The sequence below is a fragment of the Equus przewalskii genome, chromosome 1 (assembly GCF_037783145.1).
Source record: "Equus przewalskii isolate Varuska chromosome 1, EquPr2, whole genome shotgun sequence".
In the NCBI taxonomy this organism is placed as follows: Eukaryota; Metazoa; Chordata; class Mammalia; order Perissodactyla; family Equidae; genus Equus; species Equus przewalskii.
In genome coordinates this window covers 64,343,353-64,356,898 of record NC_091831.1, presented here as the reverse complement: position 1 = coordinate 64,356,898, position 13,546 = coordinate 64,343,353, and the positions used below count along the sequence as shown (strand labels likewise).

The window sequence follows — 13,546 nt, the reverse complement described above, 5'->3', positions numbered from 1 at the left end:
TATCTACCTTTTCTCTGGCACAGTATGCCTTTAGTTTATTGGAAATGCAATCCAGCATGAAAGAAGAGATCCTGTCTTAGTGGCAAAACAGCCTTTGTCCTCTTGCAGTGGCAGCAAAGAGTCCATGCATAGTCTATGCCATATTGAAATGAAGAATTCAACAGGTATGAAGATAAAACAAAGAGAACATTAAAGATGCCCAAAACATATAAACATTAGCATGTAGTAATTAGCACAGTTTAAAATAGTAAATAAAGGGAATAAAAAAGTGCAGAAGAAAATGTCTTCATGAAGTAAGTAAATGGGGGAGAGAAGTTAGTCAAGGCAGACTTCCTGGAGGAGGTGAAGGAGGGGTAGGAGCTGGGTTGGGAGACGCCAGGGGATGGATTTCTGATCTGGGTAAGCCTTGGTGGGAGCAAGGATGAGAATCAGCAAGTGCCTCTCTTCTGTGTTGGAAACCAGCTGTAACTGCTCCTCCCCTCAGCCATGTTCATGGAACTCTGTGGGTTTCCATGGGCTCTTTAGAGCCACATGAACACTCAGGATCCTTTGCTCTAAGATTGAGTGGCTATTATAAAATGGTGGAAAGTTGAAATAAAAGAGATCCAGGAACCCTAAAAACTCTTTCTTGGCCCTGTTCTTCTAAAGCCCCTTAATCTGTAACCTTCAACTGGTCACTTCCATCCTAGAGCCTCAGTTTCCCAAACTTCCAAAGCAAGTGGGTTCTCAAAATGCCCTTTAGGATCCTCACAGCTCAACAAGTTGAGTCCATCCACTATGTCAACCAGCTAGTCTCAGCCTGTAAAAATCACACAAGGTTTCAAAGTGTCAGGTTCTTTTCTTTTATTAGTTTATGATTTGGGCAATTTTTTTCTCCCTGCACAAATAAAACGTATTAATTTTAGAAAATTTAGCAGCTACATATAAGCAGAAGGAAGACATTATGCACTCCCTATAGGTTTACCATGCAGATATAAGAAAGTGGACACGTTAGTGTCATTTCTGTAGATATAAATACTTTCTCTTCAAAAATAGATCATATGTATTAGTATAGACCTGTATTTTCCCACACATATTCTATCATGGCCATTTTTCCATGTCATTAAATGTTTTTCTGCATAGTTTTAGTGGATGCGTACTTAACATAATCAGTTTCCTAAAACTGAACATTCACATTGTTTTCAATTTAACATTATTGCTTAATAACTACAAAGGAAGAACGTTGTAACCAAATCTTTAATATAAGGAAATTATGGCTGTATACATATTTTTAGGAGTGAAAATGATTACGCTAAAGGATAAGAGAAGTTTTAAGTCAGTTGATTCATATCACCAAAGTATATCTTGCTTTTAAGTTGTAAGATGAATTAGAGGTGGGTAAAAAGCAATTGAAAAGTGGAAAATTCACTATGACACTGTGAGTGCTTGGGCAAATGCAGACATTAGACCAGGTGAATAATTAGGTTTCTTTCCAAATCTGTGGTAAAGTTGTGTTTGAGTTATGACTAGTTTGGTTCTTCCCTCCCTCCCTCCCTCCCACCCTTCCGCCTTTCTATCAGCCCTTCTGAGAGATGCATATTAGGAACAGTAAGCTCTTTAAGCTAACTTTAAGGAAAGAGACTGTCTGCTTGGAGAGACAACTCTTGCAAATATATTTGCTTCATGTGTGTAAGACTTATCTAAGTGCTGAATAGATCTTATGAAGCTTGATGAGCAAATAGCTATAGAGAATTTTGGTTGGTTGGTTGGTTGGTTGGTTGGTTGGTTGGTTTAGTTTGCTTTGGTTTAGTTCAGACCCAAAACACAGACTCTAAAAAAGACGAGGTACTTTACACAGTGGCTAGGACCAACTTCCCAAGGCCTTCATCAAATACAGTCTCTAGAAAAAGTACTGTTAAAAATATCATTTGTACTTATTGCAAATAGAGAAAATAGAGGTGAGTATTGACCCAGTTCTCGTCCCTGGTCACTAGAAAGGAAGAAGAAACCTTGAATGAAGATACAGTCACTTGTTTTGATAGAAATTCAGACATACATGAACCATTTCACTAAGTAAAGAACAGAGATTTTTCTCAATTACTGTACTATTTGGGGCACTTTGGTTGCAAGAGACAGAAATCCAACTCAAAAAGGCTTAAACAAAAAGGGAGTCATGTAACTGGGGTGCCTGTGGCTTTAGGCACATTTGGGCCCAGGAGCTTGAATGGTGCTGTCAGAGCTGTGCCTCGTTCTCTTCACCTCTTGATTCATTTGCCCCATCATGGGCTAAATGGTCACCAGCGGTCCCATACTTAACATCTTTCTGGCTTTGCAACCACAGCATCTTTAACATCTTTTATGTCAGGTCCTAGGGAGAACAGGGATTGGTCCCAGCTTGGGGAACAGGCAATCTTAAACCATCCATGTGTCCAGGATGATGGGAAATCATGTTGCTGACTCTGTGAAGTCAGATTTCCTGTCTTCATGTTGCCTCTCCTGTGGCCACAGTGGGGACAGGGCTGCCCCTACCCACCGCTACCACTAAACACTGTGGAATGGGTTCCTTAGGTGGAGAAGGAGTTAAAGAGGAGCAGATGACAGCAGATATCAACTATCCTGGCTCTGCTACCAACTGGTTCTGTGACCTTGGATATAATAACTTCTCTGCTCTGAGCCTCAGTTTTTTCATCTGTAAAATAGAGGGATTGACTAGAGGGCTTCCAGAGTCCTCGCATCTCTTACATCGAGTGATTGGTAAAAAGGCAAAAGAGACCCAATAGTGTGGTTTAGGTTTCTCAGAATTCTCTATTTATACTGTTTCTAAGTTCTGTTTTCAGCCTCTGGGTAGGGGCAGTTATCAGCTCCAAGCACACGCGTTATGTAGACTAAAGCAGATAACAACACAGTGGAAACTGTCAGGGGCATTTCCCCCCATGCCTCCCCGACATTGACCTCCAGCACCCTGTTGGGGCCAGTGCCCCCTTGGGCTCCTAAGTGGAAAGTGGTCAGCTGGAGTAGCCTTTGCGCAGTGTCAGGAGAAGCTACTGCCTTGGTAAATAATCCTTTTTCATTAAGTCAACACTGGTCAGCTGCCTGGCCTCCAGGACTCAAGACTCCAACTTTGTGGAAAGCCGCTGAAAACTACTGTAAAAAATATTACAAGGTTAAACTGAGGTTTTGTCTTTGACAGATCTCTCTTACAGAGTTTTCCAAACCCCTATTTCCCAAATTAAGCCTGTTCATGTGGATTTTCCCCCCACAAGGTAGAAAGCAATTGTGCATCTATACATGAAATTTTCTGTACTTCGGCTGCTAAAGAATTTGTTGGAATACATACTGCAAAAAAATGACTGCTGTGGCTATTACTGCATTTGCTCAGGGGAGCTATTCAGATGCCTCATTTATTGGAGCTTAATAGATTAAAAGTCCAAATTGAGTCTCATGATATAAGCCTAATCAAGTTCTAATCTGCATAATTTTCCCATAAGCAGCAATGGGAAATTTGGATAATTTATGTTTCAGCAGTTGCCAATCATGTGTTAAATAGCATTGTTGCGTTTACTTATCAAAATATTTTTATTGATCTTCACTTCATTTGACATTTGGCTTTGGGAATTTTTTTCCCCGGCATTAACAGGAAATTTAATTCATCTCATAGATGATGTAATATGAGATGTTTCTCTTGATTTTAACATGTCTTTATAGATCATTTTTAATGGTGATCTTTTCCTTTTACAACTTCATATTGAATACCTGTCTCAGCAAACCGAGATGACTCTGCCTAATTTATTTCCCTAGTTTAACGTAGCATATGGATTTCTAACTATCATTTATATGCACACAATAAAAGATAATTTGGCCCACCATTCAAACCAATTCCTTTATGTTAAATCTATGGGGGTGGTGGAGGCACTTACCTTCATTTCTCCATCTATTCTAGGGGAGGTGATTGATAAGAATTTCTGTCTCCCTCTCTCCATGGAAAGGCTTAGGGATTTAACTAGGGGAGATTTAGAAAGTACTTTGTGTTTTCCCCCATGGAAAAGTGCTGTAATAAAGCATTTGTTATAGGTACTGAGCTGTGCATGCTACCATACCAAAGCAAGTTAAGCATAACCACAATGGCTCCCAGTTGTCATCTGCTATTGTTTAAAAGTGAAAACAATAAAAGAGTAAGACTGGCTCGGGCCTCAGACTTACCTGCTGAGGTCGGCACGTGAGGAGGAGAGAACATCACCTGCAGAGGGAGGCAGCAGAGGGCACGGTGGTCCCTGGGCTCTGAAGTCCGAGTGCCTGGCTACAGCTCTCACATCTGCTTAGCAACTGTGTATGCTTGAGGGAGTTATTTGGCTGCTCTGAATCTTATTTTCCTCTTCTACAAAATGGGAATAGCAACAGTCCCTACACTCATAGGGTTGTTATGAGGAGGAAAGGAGGTGGCCTGTGAAAAACCCCTCAGTACAGCTTTGGCACGTGATAAGAAGCCATATGGTGTGCTGGTTTAGAGGAGACTCTGGAGCCAACGTACCTGGGTTTAAATCTGAGGTCTGCTAATTCCTAGATGTATGCCCTGGGGCTAATTGCTCGCCTTCTCTGTGCTTCAGTTTCCTCATCTGTAAGATGGTAGAATCTACATAGGAAGGTTTTAGAACTAAACCTTATTACATGAGCAGAGTTTGGTGTATAGTAAGCACTCAATAAATATTGGCTATTTTTTTTTCTTGAGGTTCTGTTTATGCCTATCTTCTTCATTCTCAATTATCTTAATTAGTCTAGATTGAGAACATCCTTGCCTTTGCTTTAAGTTCCACAGGGACCATCCCATTGAGTCTTTCTCGTTTTCTAATGCATTCATGTCTTCTTTACCCTGGAACCCTTTTATAGCCTTTCCCTCTGGTAGATCTTGTCTGAGTCCCACAGTCTTTCTTCTTGTAACTACATGGTGCCTCTTCGATCCTGTGCATGTATGCATACGTGCATCAGGTACCCCAAACAATTAACTGAAAAAAATGAAACCTTGGCAATCTTCCTGTTGTCTTCTTGTTATTCAGTGTCTCTTCTCCTTGCACTTCTTAGGAATAGGCCAAGGATTTTTATTAAATTCTTTAATTCCAATCCATCCTAACTGAAACATCCTTGTCTAATTTAACTAAAGGTCACTTAACCTTCAGTAACTTGTGTGGCAGAGACGGAGTGCTGCCAGCCCTTGGCTAAGCAGCATCATGAAGAGAATATCAGACCCTGCTGGTTTTGTTCACTTGAGCCCAGTAGCGGTCAAGAACACGAATGCTGGAAGAGAAAGTAGAGAGTAGTGAAAACCATTTTAAAAGGAACCTGAGAAACAAAAGAGGAAAGTTTATGCCCCTAAATAATTAAGGGAAATGGGAGATCAAGTCTAGAAAACAAAAGACTACAGAGAGATTCTCCAGATGCTAGAAGGAATTAGGAACCATTCATACATGAAGACTGGTCACCAGTTTTTCACGTACCTAAAGAAAATCCTAGTTATCCCCATATCCTGAATCTTCCTTCCTTAAATATTTTGGGCTATATTTTTATCACTGGGTTAGTCTGATTATTTCTACCAAAATATATTCATACTTCTAATTGCCTTCCCATTAATTTTCCAGGATTTTCTCTATATGAAAATTCCTTTTAAAATCTACCAAAAGCCACTTCAGTTCTTTACCCATAGAGAAGGGGTGGTGATGGATGCTGTGCCTGTCTGCAAATATTTATTGTGTACCTAGTAAAATATTAACATCAGTAGTCAACATTTTTGAGTACTTGCTTCATACGAGGCATTGTACTAAACGTTTTGAATACACTATTTAATTTTATCTTCAAAACTGCCCTATGTAGGAGATACTTTCAGTTTATAGACAATGAATCAGACACTTGGAGAGAGTTTGTGCTATGCTCACAGTTACATGGCTAATAATTTGGTGAGCCAGAGTTTGAACCCAAGACTACAGACTTCAAAGTCCATGCTCTTAATTATTGCACTCTGTTTCTTCTCTACGGGCCAGGCATTCTGCAGACAATCTGAGGAGTTTAGAGAAATAGAAAACCCAGTCTTTGGCCTAAAGTTCTCATACAGCATATGGAGTGAGCATGCCTGATGGGGCAATGTTGGGCCCAATTATGCCTGATGCCAAAGGAATAGAACTGGTAACATAAACCCATTACCTCTGCCCCCGAGGATTGGAAGGAGGTCCGGTAGTCTTTAGAAGTCATTTTTAGTCCCAAACTTCCCCCCCACATCCATGCTCAATAGAGAGCAATGCAGACACATCTGAAGATTCAGGAGGCCATCTCGGTAAGAGCTTGGGGTATAGATGACTTGAATCTTTTCCTTCTCATTCCATCTCTCTAAAGACAACATTCTCAGTCATCTCTTCTGTCAAAAAAGTGGTTGTTTCTAAAATTAATTTCCCAAGTGTTAGCTTAACTACTAAAGGGAGTATTTCCCAGTTTCACTATTTTCTAGCTATAGATTAGGATCCCTGGGATATGTTCCATGTGTCAGCACTTTCACATGCAGAAGTAGAGCCCTGTTTTATGTAGAGAGACTTAAAGTTCAACCACAAATATATCCACTGCAGCAGACAATAATGGGATGGGGAGCAAGACAATCAGAGACCTGGACCCAATTACACCTGCCCCTCTATCAATGGCTGCTTTGATGAATGGGGTAGGTGTCATCAAATGGCATCAAAGGCTGGATTGCCTCCTCCTTTCAGAAGAAAGGTGCCTGAATTTCTATTCTCTGCAAGCTCACTTAGGGAATCTGGGTTAGCGCTGCCATTCCAAACCATAATTTTCCCATATTAGGACCTCTGAAGAAGAAAACAGTGCTAATAAATTCTCTTCATCTTTAACACAACTCTACACAAAGGGGAAAAAATTGAACCTATTTCTTTTCTTTGCCTTTTGTTTTTAAAGATGTGTGGCTAGAGAAGTAGCCAAATAGAAAGAGACATTATCATTGCTGAAGTTTTCTTGCCAACAAAAGTGCCCTGTTCTTGGGGTCATGCGTAGGAGAGAGGAAGACCTTTAATGGAGAGATGTCTTTGGACACCCACCTTAGTTTGTCATTTGCAGATGCTAATGGAACCAGGCTTGGTGACTGAAGGAGAAAATGGAATATGAAAGGAAAATGAGAGGCCTATGAGGCAGGCATGTCATTTCTAAATGAAGGTTTCATGCAAAGGAATTGAGTCTTTTCACAGCTGAAAATGGAGTCTTTAAATAAGATGAAATAAAATGATGCTTTGGCTTGTTGCAGATTCTGTAATGAAATATAGTTTTCCTAATACCGTGTGACCTGCATTTCTCCCTGTTTTACGGGTGCTATTCCTTGATGTACAAGCTCGTATTTTCTCAAGTCAGCATTTGATGATGGATGTCAAAATACAGGCCATGTATTATGCATATAGCATTACCGATTTAAGGTGTTTACTTGTCAAGTTGAAGAAATTCAAAAACGTCACATCCACTGAATCTGCACAGCTGTCACTTGCAGTTTTTCATGCTTTTGAGTGAAACTTCTGATGAAAACAGTTTAATTTTCCCCTCTACTATTCTAGGGGAAGAAAACAGGTAGCATTTAAAATGCATGTTCTTGGTTATGTGGTTGGCTGAAAAGCACACATTCCAAAGTCTGAAAAGATGGACACTACACTGTCATTCACAATTGCTTACCCTGTGCACAGTATTTCAATATATAGAGAAAGCTTATGTGCAATCAGGGAATGAATAGTAAATAAAACTTCTTTTTCTTTCTGAAAGTATGGCACTCAATAGTATGAAATTTATACAGGGGAGAGCAGAAAATAGGAAAACCCTTTATATTTTTCTGGCATTTCATGCATTATGTACCTCCAAAACAACAGGCAATTATTGAACGCCTGTCATTTCATTTCTGAGAGAGAAAGCTTCACACATATCCTTATACTAGAATCAACCCAATCTTGTCACATTACTGGAGAGTAAGTCAGAAATCTGGTCACACAATCTATTTGGAATTTTGTCCTTGAAAACTTAGCAAGTGATTTTTTATCTGTAATTCCCTAATTTATCGATAAGCCCGCATAGCCATCCACTGAGGGCAAAGAGGAGAAACCAAAGTGAATGTGAGTGTCCGTCTGCCCGTCCTCTAAGGTGGGGGCACATTGGGCCTTGCAGCCAGCGTGGAGCTGGTGGTACCCCTTGTCATGTGCCTCACCTGGTAAAATTAATTTTCACCAAATGAATGTATGAGGTAAATAAATGTCTCATGTTTACATGTCTCTATGAACATCCTTAAAGAGGCAGCCATTCAGTAAACGATTTCTCACCCTCAGTAAACTTGAAGTTGTGGTTGCACCAAGCTCATTCTAATATGTACTTGGGATTTGGTTCTGAGACTCAAAGAAGCCCAAACTGGAAAAATCAAAACCAAGTTGCCTTCTTACCTGCCTCATGAGGTCTTTGTTAGGCACACACTGGGAGGTTCAAGGGTCCACTGTGGCAGATGGCGCACATGGCAGTTGGGGTGACTTCAGGTGCGAGTAAAAACTCCACAATTGACTTAAACAAAGGGAAATACAAACACACACACACACACAGACACACACTCTCTCTCTCTCTCTCTCTCTCTCTCTCTCTATACATTTATAGATATATAAAATTATCCCACCTTAGGATTTTTTACTGTAAGAAACTATGTACATATGTGTGTGTATCTATCATTATTAATATATATAATTTCATATTGAATATTATAACCTCATTTTATATATATGTGTGTGTGTGTGTGTATATATGTGTATATATATAAAATCTCCTGTAGTAGGAAATCCTGAGGTCAGTTGGTTTGGTTCTGGGGCTGATTAATTCAGGAACTCATGGGCAGTTCTTTCTGTCATTCAATCTTTCTATCATTCAGTTTAGCCAGTATCATTAAGCTGGCTTTGTCCTCAGCTGGTGCCCATCCTAGTTGCAAGATGGCTGCCGCAGTTCCAAGTACTACAGGCCAAAAAGCTATGCCCAGTGGATTAAAAGAGAATCTCTTCCTATGTGATTCTTTTTAAGAGCAAGGAAACACTTCCTAAAAGCCCCCAAGCAGATTTCCTCCCACTTCTCCTTGACTAGAACTGTGTCAAAAACCCAGGCTTAAGTCACTCACTGCAAGAGAATAAGCAATCAATTCGTTTAAGATAAAAGTCAGGATAGGTTAGGTTATGCTGTGGTAACAACAACAGCTAAATAAGTCTCAGTGGCTTAAGCACAACACAGATTGCTTTTTCACTCAGAATGCTTGGTGGGTCTGGGCTACTGTCCAGGGCTGCTGCCCGGCCTTCATTTCCATAGTAACCCGTGTTCCCATGGCTGACGAGACCAGGGGAGAGAGGCAGAGAGTCAAATACTTGTACCAGAAGTGATGATGTGCATTGTTCTGCTCACTTTTCATGGGCCAGAGCATTTCCCATGTCACATGGCCATATCTAACTTCAAGGAGGCACAGAGGTACAATCCTTGTGAATTATACCTGGAGGGAGAGGGGAACAAAAATCTGTGAGCAAGGTCACTAATTGGTGTGGAGACTGGCTTTTAGAGAACTATCAAAGTGGGTTGGAATTATTTAGAATGGTCTCCTATTTTGTTCTCCTAAAAAGCAACTCATCACAGTTTGTCCTGCGAGTGCTAATTTTTGACCTGTAAATAATACATAAGCTACATTTTTTGCAGGGGGGATTGTATATGTACATTATACTTTCATTATTTCCAAATTTCCATGTCTCTGATTTTTCTCCCTTCTCTCTTTCCTTCCCACTAGGGTTCACACCTCCAGGAATGGACAGATCCTCTCCAGATAACAGCCCAGTGCACGGGATGTTACGCCAGCCATCCATCACGACTGGGGTCAACATCCCCATCATCACTGAACTAGGTAGGGGTGAATGTCAGCTTTGGATGAATTTTTTTGTCCTCTCTTCCAACCATGTAGGATATGAAGAGGTTGGCCTGTTTCTTAGCTCCTTTAGCGTAGTAGGCTCTAGTGAGGTTTGTTTTGGGGGAGGTTGGAAAGAGGTATGGGTGACAGTATGACAGATTATCAAAGGGAAAACTGATCTGTCTTTCCTCTAAGATGAATAGACAGTTTCCTTCATGCTGGTCCCTGTTTTCAAAGGAGCCTGAGATGACGGATTTGAGATTGGGTCATAAACTAGGGAGGGAGAAGGAAGAAAAGAAAGGCAGAGACCATGGATTCTTCTGGTGATTTTCATTGGAAGCACCTCAAGACAGCTTCTACTATCTGAACCATCCACTGAGGTGCAAAGCCTCAGGTCTAAGCCAAACCCATTTTGAGAACTGAGTGGAAGCACTGGGCTAATGTGTAATAACTACATTTGATCTATCCTAGTTGAATTTCTCAGCCAAAGGCCATTTTCAGTGAATGCCACTCTGGTCCAAAACATAATGGGGTCTTGAGGGCCATGATCATTGGCCAGTGGAATCCAACTTTTAAATGGGGCGTGACACTCCTTGCGGCCATTTGTGAATTTGCAAAACTGCTGAGTGGTCTTTTTCCCCCAAGACAAATACTACCTACCTCTGGTCCTGGGTCCCTTTACTTGAGAATGTTTCCTCTGTTATTCCCTCACTCTTTTCTTTTTCTGTACTTTCCTCCACTCCCTTTCCCCAACCCTTAAATGCTGTATCCAATTAGCTAAACCTGGCAAGTTGCCTTTGGTATCAGTCAATCAGGAAAAAAACAGTGGGACGCACATTCTAATGATAACTGAACTGGGTAAGAAGCACTGTTTTTCTTCACATCAGTATCTCCTTTTGTTCTGTTGTTGGTGTTTCCAACTATCATCAGCTTGTTTTTTATTTTACCGGCTGTAACAGAAAGGCTACCCCATGGCACTGCTTTGAATGTGTTTTATTTGTGGCTCTGGTTGGAATCGACTGTCTTGTTCTGGCCTTTCTTAATGATTTTTTTCCCCACACAGCATCACTAAACCTTTGATCACACCCATCTGACCTGGCAGTTGTGTCCAAAGCATCTTTGCTCTAATTCATTTTCTTTGGCCTGGGCCTTTTTTTCTTTTCCGTGTTCCCCCTCCTCTCTCGCCTTCTCCCTTAGATTTCTCTTCCAACACACTGTCAGTTTGACTGACATGTCTTCACAGATCTCAGAGGAAGTCAAAGGAGAAGTATAAAAATTTTAAGATAAGAAACCTGAGACGATGCCTTCCCTCCAGCTGTTTATTTTCCTTTATTCTGACTTCATTTGCCTTTTTTCTCCTACTAGACCCCTTCTCAGAAGCTCGGGTTCTGAAGCCATAAAAGCAGCCAGCTCCTAGGGGACATTTTCTCACTAAAGCCAGATTTCAAGAAGGATGCCAAGAAGGAGGTTAGCAGTCACTGAGGCACAGCCCGGCACTCTGACCCCCACCCCACTGGCCCAGAGCCCTCTCTGGGAGATTCAGAGAGGACTTATCAGGAAGGTGAAGGGCTTCGGTCACGACTGCATTTGTCAAGCCCTTCCATGATTCCCCATGACTTGGTTAATGATTCTATGAAAGGCACCCATCAGCAGCAGGTCCCAGAACTGGGGATTGATCTAAATAGAGACAGCAAAAGTGCTGCTTGGTGGAGGGTGGATAAAGAGGTAGGGGGCTCCTGCCTTCAAATGACTCACAAATGAAACTAACATGCCGTTTTCTTGGCCCCAAAATATGTTTCAAAATAAGAGATCAGACTTTTAACACAGTAATCTTGCTTGTGAAGTGTCTAGAAACTAAGGACTAAATTGTTCACCATTCAGCACTGCATTATTGTGGACACAGCTATTTATCAGGACAGATTCTCTCAGGTCAAGGAGTATCACACTATTTTCTATTTCCAACAGTAGAAGAGGTGTCTTTGTCATGTTTAGAGAAGTGGGCTAAAAGCCTGGGTTTCTGGATTGCTCTTCTCAGAACCTTAGGGTTGTGAGAGACCCAGGGAGCTTGTGTGGCCCAGACCTCTGCTTGGAAAATTCATCCAAACATCTCCATCTCAGAAACCTTCAAGAGGGTTTCAAAATCATCACTGCTGGAAATTTCTTTTTCTATTTGGAATTCATGTGCTGCCAACTAATTAGAATATCTTGATTTGTGATTAGTGAAAAAGAAAAGAGGGCCTGGCCCCGTGGCCGAGTGGTTAAGTTCGCGTGCTCCGCTGCGGCGGCCCAGGGTTTCGCTGGTTCAGATCCTGGGCACGGACATGGCACCGCTCATCAGGCCACGCTGAGGCAGCATCCCACAGTCCACAACTAGACAGACTGACAACTAAAAATATACAACTATGTGCTAGGAGTCTTTGGGGAGAAAAAAGCAGGAAAAAAAGAAGAAAGAAAAGAGAAAGCCTGGTGCGCCAAAACTGAGGCAACAGTTCAGGCATTCGAATAGTGTAACTGAATCTCCTGAAGCCTTTGTCTGGCACCAGATTTCTTCTATGAGCTCAGAGAACCTTCCATTTGTTCACATCACCCTTACCTTCTGCCTTAAGCCCTGTTTTTCTAGTGGTCATACCACCTTTGACAATCATACCGTCATTGTCTGACCACTTCACCTCTCTGCAGCCCCACAAATATTTACTATTGAGCTGCATGTTCTGAGATGTGTTCTGCCTTACATCAAACTAGTAAAATGCCTTTTTCAAGACACAGAGGATGCCAAGGTCAAGCAAGTTTTTTGAGCTCTATAGTATATTCCAGTCTTCAGCCACTTGGAGAGTCTCATTTCATCTTAGTGGGTCAAAGGCTCCTAGGAGTTCCCAGGGAGGAAATTTGTTTAAAGCTGTTTAACCTGTTTCCTAGCTGTATTTGACCACATACATTTGGCAATGATTGTTTTAATCACCTCTTAGCACCCATATAATTACTGTTCTGTGAAAGTGGCTTTAGGCAATACTGGCTGCTCTCCCTCTCAGACTGGGTAACCCAGAACAATACGGAGGATTTTCACTGAACCCTGGCTCATGCCTTGGAGTTCTTTCCCAATGACTCAAATCCCCAGCTCCCTGAAAATCTGGAGTCATCTCTCCCTACTTGTGGCCACTTCCCTTCCAAGTCTAGTCCCAAGACTTCCCCATCATCCTGAGGAGGGGTAACAGACACTGCTTCTTTTGGTGTGTGATGCACATGCCCTCTTGCCTATCACAAGTAATTAAAACCACATTCCTCTGTATGTTGTCCTGAGTTCACATTTTCTGATTCACAAAGCAGGAAGACTAAATAAACTGTGGCCCACAACATGCTTTTGGGTAAATGGAGGAAGGGGAAGAAAGGCTATGACTTGACCCTGGTAGGATCGCTGAGCAAGTCATTACATACTTCTGAAGGGAGGCAGGGAAGCTGAGAATTTTACCAACTTAGTGGGTGGACAGAACATGGATCATGAGAGCAGCTAACATTTATCAAGGAGCCAGGCCAGGTTCACCAAGCACAATCTTATAGGAGTCTCCTGACAACTTCATGAAAGCTGCTGCTATTTCTCCCATTTTACAAAAAGAGAAATTAAGAGGTAGACTG

At 41.5% G+C, this 13,546-nt stretch overlaps 1 protein-coding gene across 25 annotated transcripts in view; it reads left to right on the top strand.

Annotated features, from left to right (window-relative positions):
- The window catches only part of KCNMA1 (potassium calcium-activated channel subfamily M alpha 1), a 719,065-nt gene that overhangs the window by 656,019 nt on the left and 49,500 nt on the right, over positions 1–13,546 (top strand). For 17 of the 25 annotated variants that reach the window (XM_008519122.2, XM_008519119.2, XM_008519116.2 and 14 more), the window contains one exon: positions 9,800–9,913. In XM_008519122.2, coding sequence (XP_008517344.1) covers positions 9,800–9,913 — 114 coding nt within the window. Of the gene's footprint in view, positions 1–9,799; positions 9,914–10,693; positions 10,775–13,546 lie in introns of all 25 variants that reach the window. The other 8 variants (XM_070612927.1, XM_070612911.1, XM_070612901.1 and 5 more) reach the window with 1 other exon arrangement.